This window comes from Piliocolobus tephrosceles, chromosome 13, assembly GCF_002776525.5.
Source record: "Piliocolobus tephrosceles isolate RC106 chromosome 13, ASM277652v3, whole genome shotgun sequence".
Taxonomy (NCBI): Eukaryota; Metazoa; Chordata; class Mammalia; order Primates; family Cercopithecidae; genus Piliocolobus; species Piliocolobus tephrosceles.
This window is the reverse complement of record NC_045446.1, coordinates 108,288,058-108,301,315: the sequence shown is the minus strand read 5'-3', so window position 1 is coordinate 108,301,315 and position 13,258 is coordinate 108,288,058. Positions and strand designations below refer to the sequence as shown.

The 13,258-nt window shown below is 51.9% G+C and overlaps 2 protein-coding genes across 3 annotated transcripts in view; both read right to left on the bottom strand.

The window, feature by feature from the left end:
• Positions 1 to 1,721, bottom strand: part of PHLDB1 (pleckstrin homology like domain family B member 1) — a 53,547-nt gene extending 51,826 nt beyond the window's left edge. The window contains exon 1 of the mRNA XM_026449843.1: positions 1,572 to 1,721. Coding sequence (XP_026305628.1) covers positions 1,572 to 1,694 — 123 coding nt within the window. The 5' untranslated portion in view covers positions 1,695 to 1,721. The remainder of the gene's footprint in view (positions 1 to 1,571) is intronic.
• Positions 1,722 to 11,563: 9,842 nt separating this feature from the next.
• The window catches only part of ARCN1 (archain 1), a 34,021-nt gene continuing 32,326 nt past the window's right edge, over positions 11,564 to 13,258 (bottom strand). For both annotated transcript variants that reach the window (XM_023208397.1, XM_023208398.1), the window contains one exon: positions 11,564 to 11,745. In XM_023208397.1, the coding sequence (XP_023064165.1) occupies positions 11,656 to 11,745 (90 nt within the window). In that variant the 3' untranslated portion in view covers positions 11,564 to 11,655. The remainder of the gene's footprint in view (positions 11,746 to 13,258) is intronic.

The following is a 13,258-nucleotide window of genomic DNA, read 5'->3' as shown; positions in this document are numbered from 1 at the left end:
GTTGGGGGGGGGGGGGGGGGGGGGAATGTTTTCAAATTAAATTGTGATGATGACTGCATGGCTCTGTAAATATACTAAAAGTCTTTGAATTACATACTTAAATTGGGTGGATGTTATAGTATATAAATTATACCTCAATAAAGCTGTCAGTTTTTTAAAAAGGACTGTCTGAACATTCAGGTATTACATTAAATGGCATTCTATGAAAGCAAAGCACTATAAAAATGTCGTTTATTATTATTATTATTATTAGACGGACTTTCACTCTTGTTGCCCAGGCGAGAGTGCAGTGGCGCTATCTCGGCTCACTGCAACCTCCACCTCCCAGGTTCAAGCGATTCTCCTGCCTCAGCCTCCGGAGTAGCTGGGATTACAGGCGCACAGCACCATGTCCAGCTAATTTTGTATTTTTAGTAAAGACGGGGTTTCTTCATGTTGGTCAGGCTGGGCTCGAACTCCCGACCTCAGGTGATCCGCCCGCGTCGGCCTTCCAAAGTGCTGGGATTACAGGCGTGAGCCACCGCGCCTGGCCCCGTTTATTGTTATGAGCTGTGTGACCTGGAGCAAGGCACTTCACCTGTCTGGGCCTTTGTTTATTTATCTGTCAGATTGTCGTATTTGTCACTATCGCTGTGTGGGGCAGCTGTGGTGTGCTCATTTATTTACACTGAAGAACTTCAAGTGGAAATAAAGATTGTAAAGGAGTAAGTCCGAAGGAGAACCAGAGTGATTAGAGGAGAGAAGAGAAGAGAATAAGGAGGCGAAAGTAGAGGGAGAGATAAGGAGAGAGGTGTAAGGAGAAGATAAGAAAAGATGGAGAGATTCGGAGGTGCGAGGCTGTGGGCTGTGGCCCCAGCACAGTAACCTGACCCAAGAGAAGTGGAAAGCGACACCAGGCCAACCTGCCCTGCACTCAGGCGGTGCTTTCCCCAAAGGGCGATCGCCGTAGCCGAGAGCGGCCACCTGGGGGCGCCCTCATCTTGACCCCCGCCCTGGCCGGGGCGGCGGAGTGGCGCTTCGCGAGGGACGCCCCTCACCTGCGGCCCCGCTTCCTCCGGCCCGCGGCTCCCCAGCACCCCGGCTGTCATTACCCGCCCGCCCGCCCGGCCCCGCGGCCAAAAAAAGGCCCCTGTGGTGCGCGTCCGGCCCTGGGTGTCCTCGCGCACGCTGGGTACAGAAGCCCCAGCGCCGCCCCGGGAGCCGAGTGGCGGAGGCCCAGGTGTCTGGATTTGACGGGAGACAGGCAAGGCCCTCTGTGCGCGAGGCCGCCCGGCACCTCGGCTTCCTACCCCGCGGGAACGCGCCGACACCCCAGCCACGCGGGACACCAGTCCGAAGCCCTCTCTGCCGAGGGGAGCACCCAGAGTCAACTCTCGGGGGTCTCGGCCCGCGCCTGAAGGAGGCCGGGGAAGGACCGACCGGCTCAGGCACCAACGGGCACTGACACAGCTCCCGGGCTCCCACGGGGTCCTAGGACAAGGTCCAAAGCCAGCCCCAGAGCACCAGACCCGGCCCTTCGCGGGGCCACTGCTCGGGCGCTCCCCGAAGCCCCGCGGGTCGTCCGGCCTCACCTGTGTCCCTGAGGGTCGGCCTCGGCCTCGGCCTCGGCCCGAGCGGTGCATGGCTGTGGCCAGAGACCCGCCAGGCTGAGCTGGGGTCCTCTCGGCCGCCGCCTTCGCCCTCCAGGCGCACATCCGCCTTCGAGAAAGGGCCGCCGGCAGAGGAAGGAGTCAGGAAGGGAAGGAAACTGAGGCGGGGAGCCCAGCGGGGGACGCCCGAGTGGGGAGGAGGACGAGGGAACTTAAGGATGAGAAAAACCTGGCAGAGATGAATGGGGGTGTGCAGAGGGACGGGGCGGGGAAGGGGAACCACCGGGATGTGAAGGGGAAAATGAAAGGCCGACTAAGGGACGTGAAAAAATGCAAGTTGGGGAGGGACCGAGGGCAGAGGATGCAGCGGGGAGACTGAAGAACACAGAGGTGGAGGGGTCGGGGGCGACAGGACAGGCGGGTCCTCAAGTGGAAGGGACAACAGACGGCAGGACTGGGGATGCGCGAGGAGGTATTGAGGGCAGCGGAGGGGAGGCTGACGGGAGGGGAGGTGGGGCGAAGGAGAGGAAGGCTGGGGCCGATCGGGACCCCTAAAGTGGGAGAGAGGAGAGATGGGCGGCCCGAGGAGAGGGGGAGCTGGGAGAGCGCTGATGGAGCCGGGGCTGTTGAGTGGGTGTTCGGTGGTGGAAAGGTGCCTCTCCGCGGTCCGCAGGGCCGAGGGAGGGAGGTTTCCGCAAGGCAGCGGCCCCTTGCACCCCTCGGCCTGCTCCTGCCCAGGCCGCCCGCGTGGGACAAGGCCGCAGTGTTGGGCGCCTGCCGTGGCCGCCCGCCCGCCCCTGACAAGAGGCCTTTCTTTGGCGGGGCAGGGAGAAGGAGCCGCTTGTTTGCGCGGCCGGGAAACGGGGCGGCCCCACAGACATCTCCCGTTCCCAGCCTGGCAGCTGCGGGAAGGGCGGCTGAATGTGTGTGAGGGGCCGCGTGTGTGAGCTGGGGCTGTGGTGTGAGCTGGGCTGTGTGTGTGACTGGGGCTGCATGTGTGATGGGCTGTGTGTGTGAGCTGGACTGTGTGTGACGGGCTGTGTGTGTAAGCTGGGCTGTGTGTGTGAGTTGGGCTGTGTGTGTAAGCTGGGCTGTGTGTGTGACGGGCTGCTTGTGTGAGCTGCGCTGTGTGTGTGTGACCAGCTGCTTGTGTGAGATGGGCTGTGTGTGTGTGACGGGCTGTTTGTGTGAGCTGGGCTGTGTGTGTGTGACGGGCTGTTTGTGTGAGCTGGGCTGTGTGTGTGACGGGCAGCTTGTATGAGCTGGACTGTGTGACTGGGGCTGGGTGTGCAAGCTGGGCTTCGTGTGTGAGCTGGGGCCTCGTGTGTGACTGGGGTGCGTGTGTGAGCTGGGTTGTGTGTGTTACTAGGGTGCGTGTGTGAGCTGGGCTGTGACTGGGGTGCATGTGTGAGCTGGGGTGCGTGTAAGCGGTGTTGCGGGTGTGAGGGGCTGCGTGAGGGCGGGGCGGTTTCCTGTGAGACGCAGCACATGGAGTGCGTGGGCAGGCCTCGGCGTGTGGGCGGGTCCGGGTGTGTCTGGGTGGCGTGACGCAGGGACGTAGGTATGCGAAGTGTCGCGGAGGCGGGCGTGTGTGCCGCGTGGGAGCTCGGCGTGGTGGGGCGCCTGCGTTTGCGTGTGGCCGCTGTGGGGTGAGCCCGCCGTCCAATGAGTCAGTCTCCAGAGGCTCCAGGACCGCTGAGCTAACGGCCCAGAATGCAGCCCCGCCCCGGAGCCGTGGGTCCCCGGCTGGGCTGTGCGGTCGCCGGGCCAAGTCCCCACTCCAGCCTGCCTCGGCGGAAGCGCCCGCGGGCCACTCGGCCACCCTGCGCCAGCGCCCCCACCCAGCCGCCCGCCCGCACTTTCCTATCCCGGAGGAGCTCGGATGACTTGGGTCAGCCTCCGCTCGGGGGAACTCTAGAGATTCCAGTCCGGACGGCGCGGCGTGGCAAGGCGCCCCAGGCTGCCTCCCCGGCCCCCGAGGACTGGGGGCCTTCGGGAGTGTCTGGGAGGCCCCAGGCGGGCTTCCCATCTCCTGGACACCCCCAGGCATCCCTCCTAGACGCCCAAGACTCTGAGTCGGACTCCGAATCCCTTCCTGGTCCATCAAGGCGGCTGGCCTGGGGACAGGGGGAAGACGTCACAGGAGATACCCCCCTCCCCAAGGTCCTGCTGTGGGCGGACAGGGGGAGGTGTGGGGCGCTGGAGGACGAAAACCCGCGCGCGCGCTCGCCACCCAACACCCCGCGAGTGTCCGCCCGGCCGCCTGGGTGCCCGCGGGAAAGAGTCTGGATGGGGCCAGGATCAGCGTTTCTCCAAGGAGGGGAGAGCGCCACGGCCCCCTCTGGCGGTGGCGTTGGCAGCGGCCGAGGAAGGCAAAAGCAAGCGGCTCACAGGAAAACTCCCCACAACGCCCCTTTTGCCTCCACGCACTCACCTGGGGTGCCTTCACTCCCACACGGGTTTCTGCCGAGCTCCCTAGCCTAGAGCTGATCTCAGGGCTCTCGCCAGGCCCCAGGGACTTCCCCTTATCCAGTCCTAGCACCGCAGCGAATGGGACCCGCAAGTGTAGTGGGAGGGGGCGCTCTTACCTAGAGGCGGGGCGGGGGGCGGTGGACAGGGAGACACTGGTCTCTTAGCCCGGCTCGGCTCGGTCGCGGTGGCCTCAGGCTTAGGAGGACACTGTTGCCTTTCCCCGGGAGCCCGCTGAGTAGGAGGAGAACGAGCCTGTCCCGCCCCGCTCCCGCCAGTCCCCGCCCCCGTCCCCCATCCCGTCCGCCTGGCCAGCCAAAGAAGACGCCCTTGTGGGGCTGGAGCCCAAGGTCCCCCCACCCACCCTTTCCCACAGCAGCACCTCCCCCAGCCTGCACAGCGCCCGCTTTGTTCATCTTTGCAGCTGGGCTCTCCACCACCACCACCACTACCACCACCACCACCACCACCACAGCCACCACCAAGACCACACACCCCCCTCTCGTCCCACCCTGCCCTCCCGACTCTCCTAGACCACCCTCCACTCCTAGGCTTTAACGCGCTTCTGAAAGGGTGTTTTTGACAATCCGTTTCCCCACCCCCAAACTCTCCCCTCTTTCTTTTTGCCTTTGATGCCTGAAACCTCCACGGGCTCCTAGTGAACCTCCTAAATCGAAGCCCCTACAACATGCTCTCAATATCTCCAGAACATCTACTGAGGGTACGCAGGTCTTCTCCCTGTCACCCCCTCCCCTCGCCCCATTCCAAGCCCCACCATGAAGAGCTGTAAATGGGATTGATAATCACGCACATCAGGCTTCACAGACTTTCTTAAGGATAGGCACAAGAAGACACGTTAAAGTACCATGCAAACTCCGAAGCACAGGAAAGCAGAATAGAATTATCATCTTGCACCCATGGAGCTCCACACCCATCCACGCTGACAGACCTGCTGGTTACAGATTGGGATATGGAGGCAGGCTATAGACATACAGTTGAGCACACCAACCTGTAGTAGGAGTGGGAGTTAATAAGGAAGAGAAGGAGGCACTAAACACCTAAAAGCGGCCCCCAAATTGAGCTAGGTTGAAGTCATTCTCCATCTCAACCTCCACCCCGAAATCCAACGCTGACAGTGGATTCTTACCTTGCAAGGCCAGCTCTTGGCCCAGGAGACTGGCTGGGGAGACCCTAGGGAGCTGAACTCAGCTAGACTTCTGGACTTCTTTGACCTGCACTAGAGGGACCCTGGAGACTCTTCTTCACTGAAGGAAGGAGCAGAAAGCCTGTAAGTCTGGTCTAAATTCCAGCTGGGTTGGATAGCAAAAAATAATTTTTCCTCTTTGAGATGGACAAGTGCTGTTATGATTCAATGAGTTTAGTTAGTGCTGTCTCTCTCTAACCCAGAAACAGCAGGAGGCTGAACTACAGGAATCTCTGGTCACTCATTGACAGGGCTGGCCTTAGCAGGGGGCCCCCACGGCTGGAGACTGAAGCTGACCGGGGCCTAGCAGCAGACAAGGAGGGGGAGGGGAGAGGCCGCCCTTTGCTGCCACCTGCTATAGCTAATGGAGGTGGAACATTCAAGCTCCAGAATATGCTGTGGGTACCAGGAAGTCCTAGGATTTGAGGAGCGAGACTCTTAATTTTTCCTCTCTTCATATTGTTTGAAGTCATGAAAGTAATTCTGGTGAACCTTCATGAGGCAGATCACAAAGGTAATAGCCCATTCGGGTATGTAAAGAAATGAAGAAAGAAAAAACCCCAACTCTTGTATCCCATGTGCCAAGACCCAGCACTGAGGGGAGGGGTCCAGATTGCGGTACCTCAGAGACTTTTCACTTCATTCTGTTTCATGACCCTCAGCTCCTCTTTACTGTACTGGGCAGGAGGAATTTCAGGGAATAATCAAACCTGCCATGGAGGCAGCAGATGCTGAGGCAGAGGGTCGAAACAGCACCCAGCTTCTCTCACTGTCCTCCCAACACAGGGACCAGCTGACCCCGTGATAAAGGCGCTGTGCAATGTGTCCTCTCTCCTGCTGTGTCAGGCCTCTATGTTCCCACAGTTAGAGCACTCAGGGGACTAAAGACCTACCGCCCCCACTCTTCATCCCCGCCCCACTCCACATCTGGAGCCCATCAAAAAACTCAGTGCTCTCTCATAGTGACGCAAGAGGTCGAGCAGCTGGGAGCTCAGGAAAGGAGGAGGAGAGGGAAAGAAAGCAGAAAACAGCTTTCCAGGCTTGCTTCAGACTTTCCGAAGTGGAAGCAGGGGGAGAGGGCAAAGCCTGGGTGTGGAAGGAAGGGTGGATTTTTCTAAGGCCCTCTGCATTGGCTATGAATGTCAGGAGTGGATTTCCATACTCCTGCTTTTGCCTTCGCACATTCCCCACTTTGTCCCACCTCTCAAATTGTACTCCCTCTAGCCCCAGAGAGGTGATTATTGCTCATACAGCATGCAATCCTTGTAGATACACACCCTCTTCCAGAAAGCTATCCCTTTCTGGCCTCTGGATCCTGAAGTCACTATCACTGGTGTAGGCATGGTGGTAGCAATGACCCTGCAACAACTTGGGGAAAAGTTCAAAGCTGTCTTTTCAGCTTGTCTTAGAAACTGCAGTCTGCTTTTACCCAAAGCTAACCCGCATCCAAGCTGAGTGGGAAATCTGGGGAGGACAGAAAACTGGTCTTGTGCACCTCCAAGGCTAAGGGCTTTCCTAATGAGCTGAAAAGAACAAGCATTCATTTGGGCAAAAGAATGGAAAACAAGACCTATTTCGATTTCTCTCATTGTCTTGAACTTCTAATGCTTCTTTCAAACAGCCCGTCCTGGTTTGGTAATCAATCTGATCACACAGAGCACACCTAGGGCAGCTTTCCAGAATTGGTTTAGACCCTAAATAACCACTTAGCCCCTACCCTAAGAACAGCAGGGCAAATAACTTTGGTGGCGGGGGGGTGGGAGAAGTGGCCCAAGCTTCTGAAAACTGCCTAATAGCTTGACTTGTGATTGTGAGAGAGGGAAAACAGCCTGGTTTGGAAAGATAGTCTAATTTTCCTAAAGGCCTACCTTCGTATCAATCACCAACTCCCCAGGATAAGACGTTAAGACGTTTGTAGTGTTGCTGTCTGCCCTTGGGTAACACCAATGCACAGCAACCAACCTACTTGTGGATCTTCTAAGATGAGGGAATTTGGGGTGAGGGGGTTGTAATAAGACATGTGCATAGCAAAAGAAAATCATTTGTGAGATTTTGCTTGTGATTTCTCTAAAGCCTACAAGACGGAAGCCATATTCCCTACTCTCATATAGATCCATGTTTAGTACTAGCTGTAGTTAACACTTGTCTAACTTGAAAAAAAAAAAAAAAGGCTTTGCAAGCAGGTATAGTCATTGCTTCTAGTTAGACTTTAATCTTCTTGAGGATAACTTTTTCCATTTTTCTCCCATCTCCTTCCAATAAGCCCTGCCAGATGTGAAGTTTAATAAAAAGCTATTCTAGAGCAACCCTGTAAATCTCAGACCCTACCCAGTGTGAACAACTTTAAAACTGTTCACAATTTAAAAATTAATTGGAGGGCAAAGTTTCCCATCAAAGACGCATGGGTTGACAAATTTGAAGCTACAGTGAGTAAAGGAATGACAGACCTTAATCATTTCATTCGAGTAAGGCTACAGTCTCACTCAGAGAGCTAAGCTACACTTGAGCAACATTAGACCAGATACTTTTTCACCAAGAAAAAAATCAGAATCTTTTTTTTTTTTTAAGTAGAGACGGGGTTTCACCGTGTTAGCCAGGATGGTCTCGATCTCCTGACCTCGTGATCCGCCCGTCTCAGCCTCCCGAAGTGCTGGGATTACAGGCTTGAGCCACCGCGCCCGGCCAAAAAATCAGAATCTTAGCTTTCAACGTTAAATTAAAAATTTCTCGCCGGGCGCGGTGGCTCAAGCCTGTAATCCCAGCACTTTGGGAGGCCGAGACGGGTGGATCACGAGGTCAGGAGTTCAAGACCATCCTGGCTAACACGGTGAAACCCCATCTCTACTAAAAATACAAAAAACTAGCCGGGCGAGGTGGCGGGCGCCTGTAGTCCCAGCTACTCAGGAGGCTGAGGCAGGAGAATGGCGTAAACCCGGGAGGCGGAGCTTGCAGTGAGCTGAGATCTGGCCACTGCACTCCAGCCTGGGCGACCGAGCGAGACTCCGTCTCAAAAAAAAAAAAAAAAAAAAAAAAAAAATTCTCATCCCAGATACTTATTAATAAGTGAGAATAATTTGCCTTCCAATGTTTTGACACTCAATAGTTTTTCCAAGTTAAATTTTAAAAAAGCATAAGCAAGCAAGCAGCTCTGGCCAGGTGCGGTGGCTCATGCCTGTAATCCCAGCACTTTGGGAGGCCGAGGCGGGGAGATCACAAGGTGAGGAGTTCAAGACCAGCCTGGCCAACATGGTGAAACCCTGTCTCTACTAAAATACAAAAAAAATTAGCCGGGCATGATGGCAGTTGCCTGTAATCCCAGCTACTTGGGAGGCTAAGGCAGGAGAATCGCTTGAAGCTGGGCGAAGGTGGTTGTTGCAGTGAGCCGAGATCACACCACTGCACTCCAGCCTGGGCAGCTGAGCCAGACTGTCTCAAAACAACAACAACAAAAAAGTAAGTGGTTTTACCCAAGGGAATTATCAACAGTTCCCAAAAATTGTTCCCATTATCCCTCATCCCTGGAACACTTCTCATCACGGTCTAATGGGGAAGAGAAGACTCCAGGATTAAAGATGAAGCCTGACTTTTCTGACTCTCCAACTGCCATCTGACAAAATTAAGACTCCAATCCCCCAAAAAGCCAGAAGCAGCATCAGATTCAAAAGCTACACTGTCAGGAGTGCATGTCTCAAATGTAGAAAAATACACAAGGAAGCACAATACATGTAATATGGAGAAAAGGCAATGAATACTCTCAGAGATTATTTTCTCTTAAAAAAAAACATGTCATTAATTTTTAATCTTAGGTCCCATTACAGCATCCTGAATCAACAAGCAGATACCAAAGTGAGTCAAGAATCCAATAAACATCTCATTTTATAATGCTCTTTATTTGATTAAAGAATTTGCCTTCTTTGTATACACTGGAATGTTATATTCCCTATGTATTTTACAGGGTTACAAAATGTCTCTCATTTTAAATATTACCCCAAAAGTAATCTCAGAAAAAAACGGTTTTTTGAAATTAAACTTGACTTTTAAAAAATCATATGGACAAACAACTTTCAAACAAAACTGGATTAGTAGGATTTCTTGCCTACTTAACTACATGACAGACTTCTTGTCCCAGGCCCCTTTCTCAGAAAAACCTCATGTGGAAACCAAGCTAGAGATAAGAATTCTTCCCTGATGCAGTTAGGGGAAAGGGAAAGGCTAGAAACTTCTTTGGCAAGCAATTCCATACACAGCCATTTATGTGCGAGTGCTCTGCTTCAAGTGCAGTACACTCTTTGCAGGGAAGGCCAGATGTTGTTCAGAGTGGGAGTGGTACTTCTCAACCAGCTAAAAGCACAGAAGTCCATCTAGTCATCTGCCTCTTCCCACTGCCAGTGCCTGCAGCCTTGCAGCAACTTTTCACCACCCTATGGACTGGAATACTGAGTTAAAAGCCAAGGCTGAGCTGGCTGACACTGTAGTCTCCATTGAAAAGGAAATGGATGAGATGGAACCGAGAAACCACCAGTACATGATGATACTCAAAAGGTTTAGAGGGAAGAGAAGGAAGGATTTCAGAGATGGGGACAGATAGACTGGTGGAAAATGTTGGGCTGACTGGAAGGAAATGGGGTATACATGAATAATCTGTACATACCAAAACAATCAGTTGCCTCCTAAAATGCAAAAAATCGAATGGTGAAATGAAGCCTCCTTGACAGTTTAGGGCCAACAGGATTGGCACAAAGACTCCCTGAACCCACACCTTCAAAATCATAACCCTGTTTCTGTTCGAAAGGAGAGGACTGATGACAGGGAGTGCAGTCTAGAAGAGGGAGGTGGTGAAACTGAGGAATGTGAATGGATTACAAAGACTGTGGCTATTACGTTTTAGCTTAAGTACCCAAAATGTGGAGAACTGGAAATTTGGGTAGCAACGGCAGCAGACATGATTACATGTGGATGTGAAATCCCTAACTGGACAGACATAACCATTCTTTTAGGTATCTTGAAGAGGGACTGTGCCATTTGAAAGGTGTGTCTCAGCTATCTTTAATATTGACACAAGTGGGATTCACGGTACTGTTCTAAACTGGAAGGACAGGCCCTGAAAGGAAAACAACTTGGCAAAGAGATGAAGGAATGAATGGATATGGGAAAAGGACAGAAGATGTCCTTATCTTTTAACTTCTAGACCCCACATCCCTCAAACAGTTCACCTGAATAGTCCACAAATCAAGAATGGGTTAGATATACTTGTTGCAGGAGTGCCAAATAAATACAATGCCTGTAAACAGATGATCCCAGTGCCTGACTGAATGTATAGAAAGAAAATCCTAAAGGTAAAGGGTATGAAAGATTAAAATCTTCTACAGAGAAAACCTTTTTTTTTTTTTTTTTTGAGACAGAGTCTCACTCTGTCGCCCAGGCTGGAGTGCAGTGGCCGGATCTCAGCTCACTGCAAGCTCCGCCTCTCGGGTTTACGCCATTCTCCTGCCTCAGCCTCCCGAGTAGCTGGGACTACAGGCGCCCACCACCTCGCCCGGCTAGTTTTTTGTATTTTTTAGTAGAGACGGGGTTTCACCGTGTTAGCCAGGATGGTCTCGATCTCCTGACCTCGTGATCCACCCATCTGGACCTCCCAAAGTGCTGGGATTACAGGTTTGAGCCACCGTGCCCGGTGAGAAAACTTTTTAAAAACACAGTATGAAATATATTTAGGGATTATATATTTAGGGATTAAAATAAAGGAGCAGCCAGGTGCAGTGGCTCATGCTTGTAATCCCAGCACTTTGGGAGGCCGAGGTGGGTGGATTTCCTGAGCTCAGGAGTTCACGACCAGCCTGGGCAACATGGTGAAACCCCATCTCTACTAAAATACAAAAAATTAGCCAGGGGTGGTGGTGTGCACCTATAGTCCCAGCTACTTGGGAGGCTGAGGCAGGAGACCTGCTTGAACCCAGGAGGCGGAGAGGTTGCAGTGAGCCAAGATCATGCCATTTCATTCCAGCCTGGGTGACAGAGCGAGACTCCATCTCAAAAAAAAAAACCCAAAAATAATAATAAAATAAAAATAAAGGAGCAACTTAGGTAAAGGAAGAGGAGGTATTTAACTGGGGGCATTCTCTGGAGAGCTTGCTTTCCTGCTGGCCAATAAAATCTGCCAAAGAAAATTAGCAGCCTTTCCCTTTATGTTTGTGCCATTTCTTTATCAAAGAATGTCTCCGTGACACTGAAACATGGGGGTGAGTTGAGGGTCCTTGCGCGCAGAGAATCGTGCATTGTATCAGAAAAAAGGGGTCTCCAATGGCTTGTAAATTTGGGAAAAACTCGTCAGCCATCGTTGGCGTCTTCTTTATTAATCTGAAAATTTTCCTTTTCAGCTCCCTCTTCTTGGTGTTACAGGATTTCATACTTATCCACTAGGAAAGTGGTCTCTGTGGAAAACCTGACAGGGCTGTTTCCATCTACCTGGGTCACTTTGGTAACCTAGGAAAATAAACAAAGAGTAAGGTAAAGCAGGAGGTTTGAGTCTCCATGATGTTGACTACATTCTCATTACAGAACATATCAATTTCCCTAAAAGTGGTATTAAAAGTAACTGTAAAATACTAGAAAAATGTTCAGTTCATAATTGAAAGTCACAGCATCACTCTTTCCCACCAACATGATTAAGCTGCTCTCCTTCTAGATAGAGAAAAGACAACTGTTGGGATGAGATGTACAGTAGTATTAAGTAAAAGCTCCAAAATGAGTGGTCATAGCCCAGCTCTGCCCTATATAACCTATGAAATTCATAGACATTCTATCAGGATGATATATTAACATTCTGACCCAAAAGGCAATGTTCTAGCTCTTCACATTATTCATTTGCTCTGCTCTCAAAGTCCCGTGTTAAAAGTCCCAGTAAGCTGCTCTATCATACTTATTTTTCAGGCATGGCTGGGTCCTTCCAATGAGGTTTCTCCTTTTTAAATAAATAAATGTCCAGTTTAATTAATTACCTGTAGCAAAGGTACCTATAATGGCACCAACACAACACTTGAACCACTGATTCATACTTCCTAATGAGGTTTTGGGAGAGCAACTACACTGTCCTAATCTTTGAAGAGCCCCAATAGGAAAATTTACCCATTTCTATCTAATGTCTTGAGTTCAATACAGTAGCTTCCAACACTGATGGGGTTATGTCACTAACTAACAGGTTAGGGAGAGAGAACTGCTCTTTGGAATCATCCAAGGGAGGAAGCTGCAACTTTCTAAGCACTTACAGGGGTAGGGCCAGAACAACAAGCAAGTCAAAAAGAGGGGAATATTAACAACATAAACTGGGTTCTAGTAACTCAAATTCAAAAACTGGAAGAATGGTCAGGCGTGGTGGTTCACTCCTGTAATCCCAGCACTTTGGGAAGCCGAGGTGGGCGGATCATCTGAGGTCAGGAGTCAGAGACCAGCCTGGTCAACGTGGTGAAACCCCATCTCTACTAAAAATACACACAAAAAATTAGCTGGGTGTGGTAGTGCGCACCTGTAGTCCCAGCTACTTAGGAGGCTGAGGCAGGAGAATCACTTGAACCTGGGAGGCAGAGGCTGCAGTGAGCTGAGATCGCACTGCACTCCAGCCTGGGTGACAAAGCGAGACTCCACCTCAGAACAACAACAACAAAAACTGGAAGAACGATGAGTTAAAAAATAATGTTCTAGCCAGGCGCGGTGGCTCAAGCCTGTAATCCCAGCACTTTGGGAGGCCGAGACGGGCGGATCATGAGGTCAGGAGATCGAGACCATCCTGGCTAACACAGTGAAACCCCGTCTCTACTAAAAAATACAAAAAACTAGCCGGGTGAGGTGGCGGGCACCTGTAGTTCCAGCCACCCCGAAGGCTGAGGCAGGAGAATGGCGTAAACCCGGGAGGCAGAGCTTGCAGTGAGCTGAGATCCGGCCACTGCACTCCAGCCTGGGCGACAGAGCCAGACTCTGTCTCAAAAAAAAAAAAAAAAAA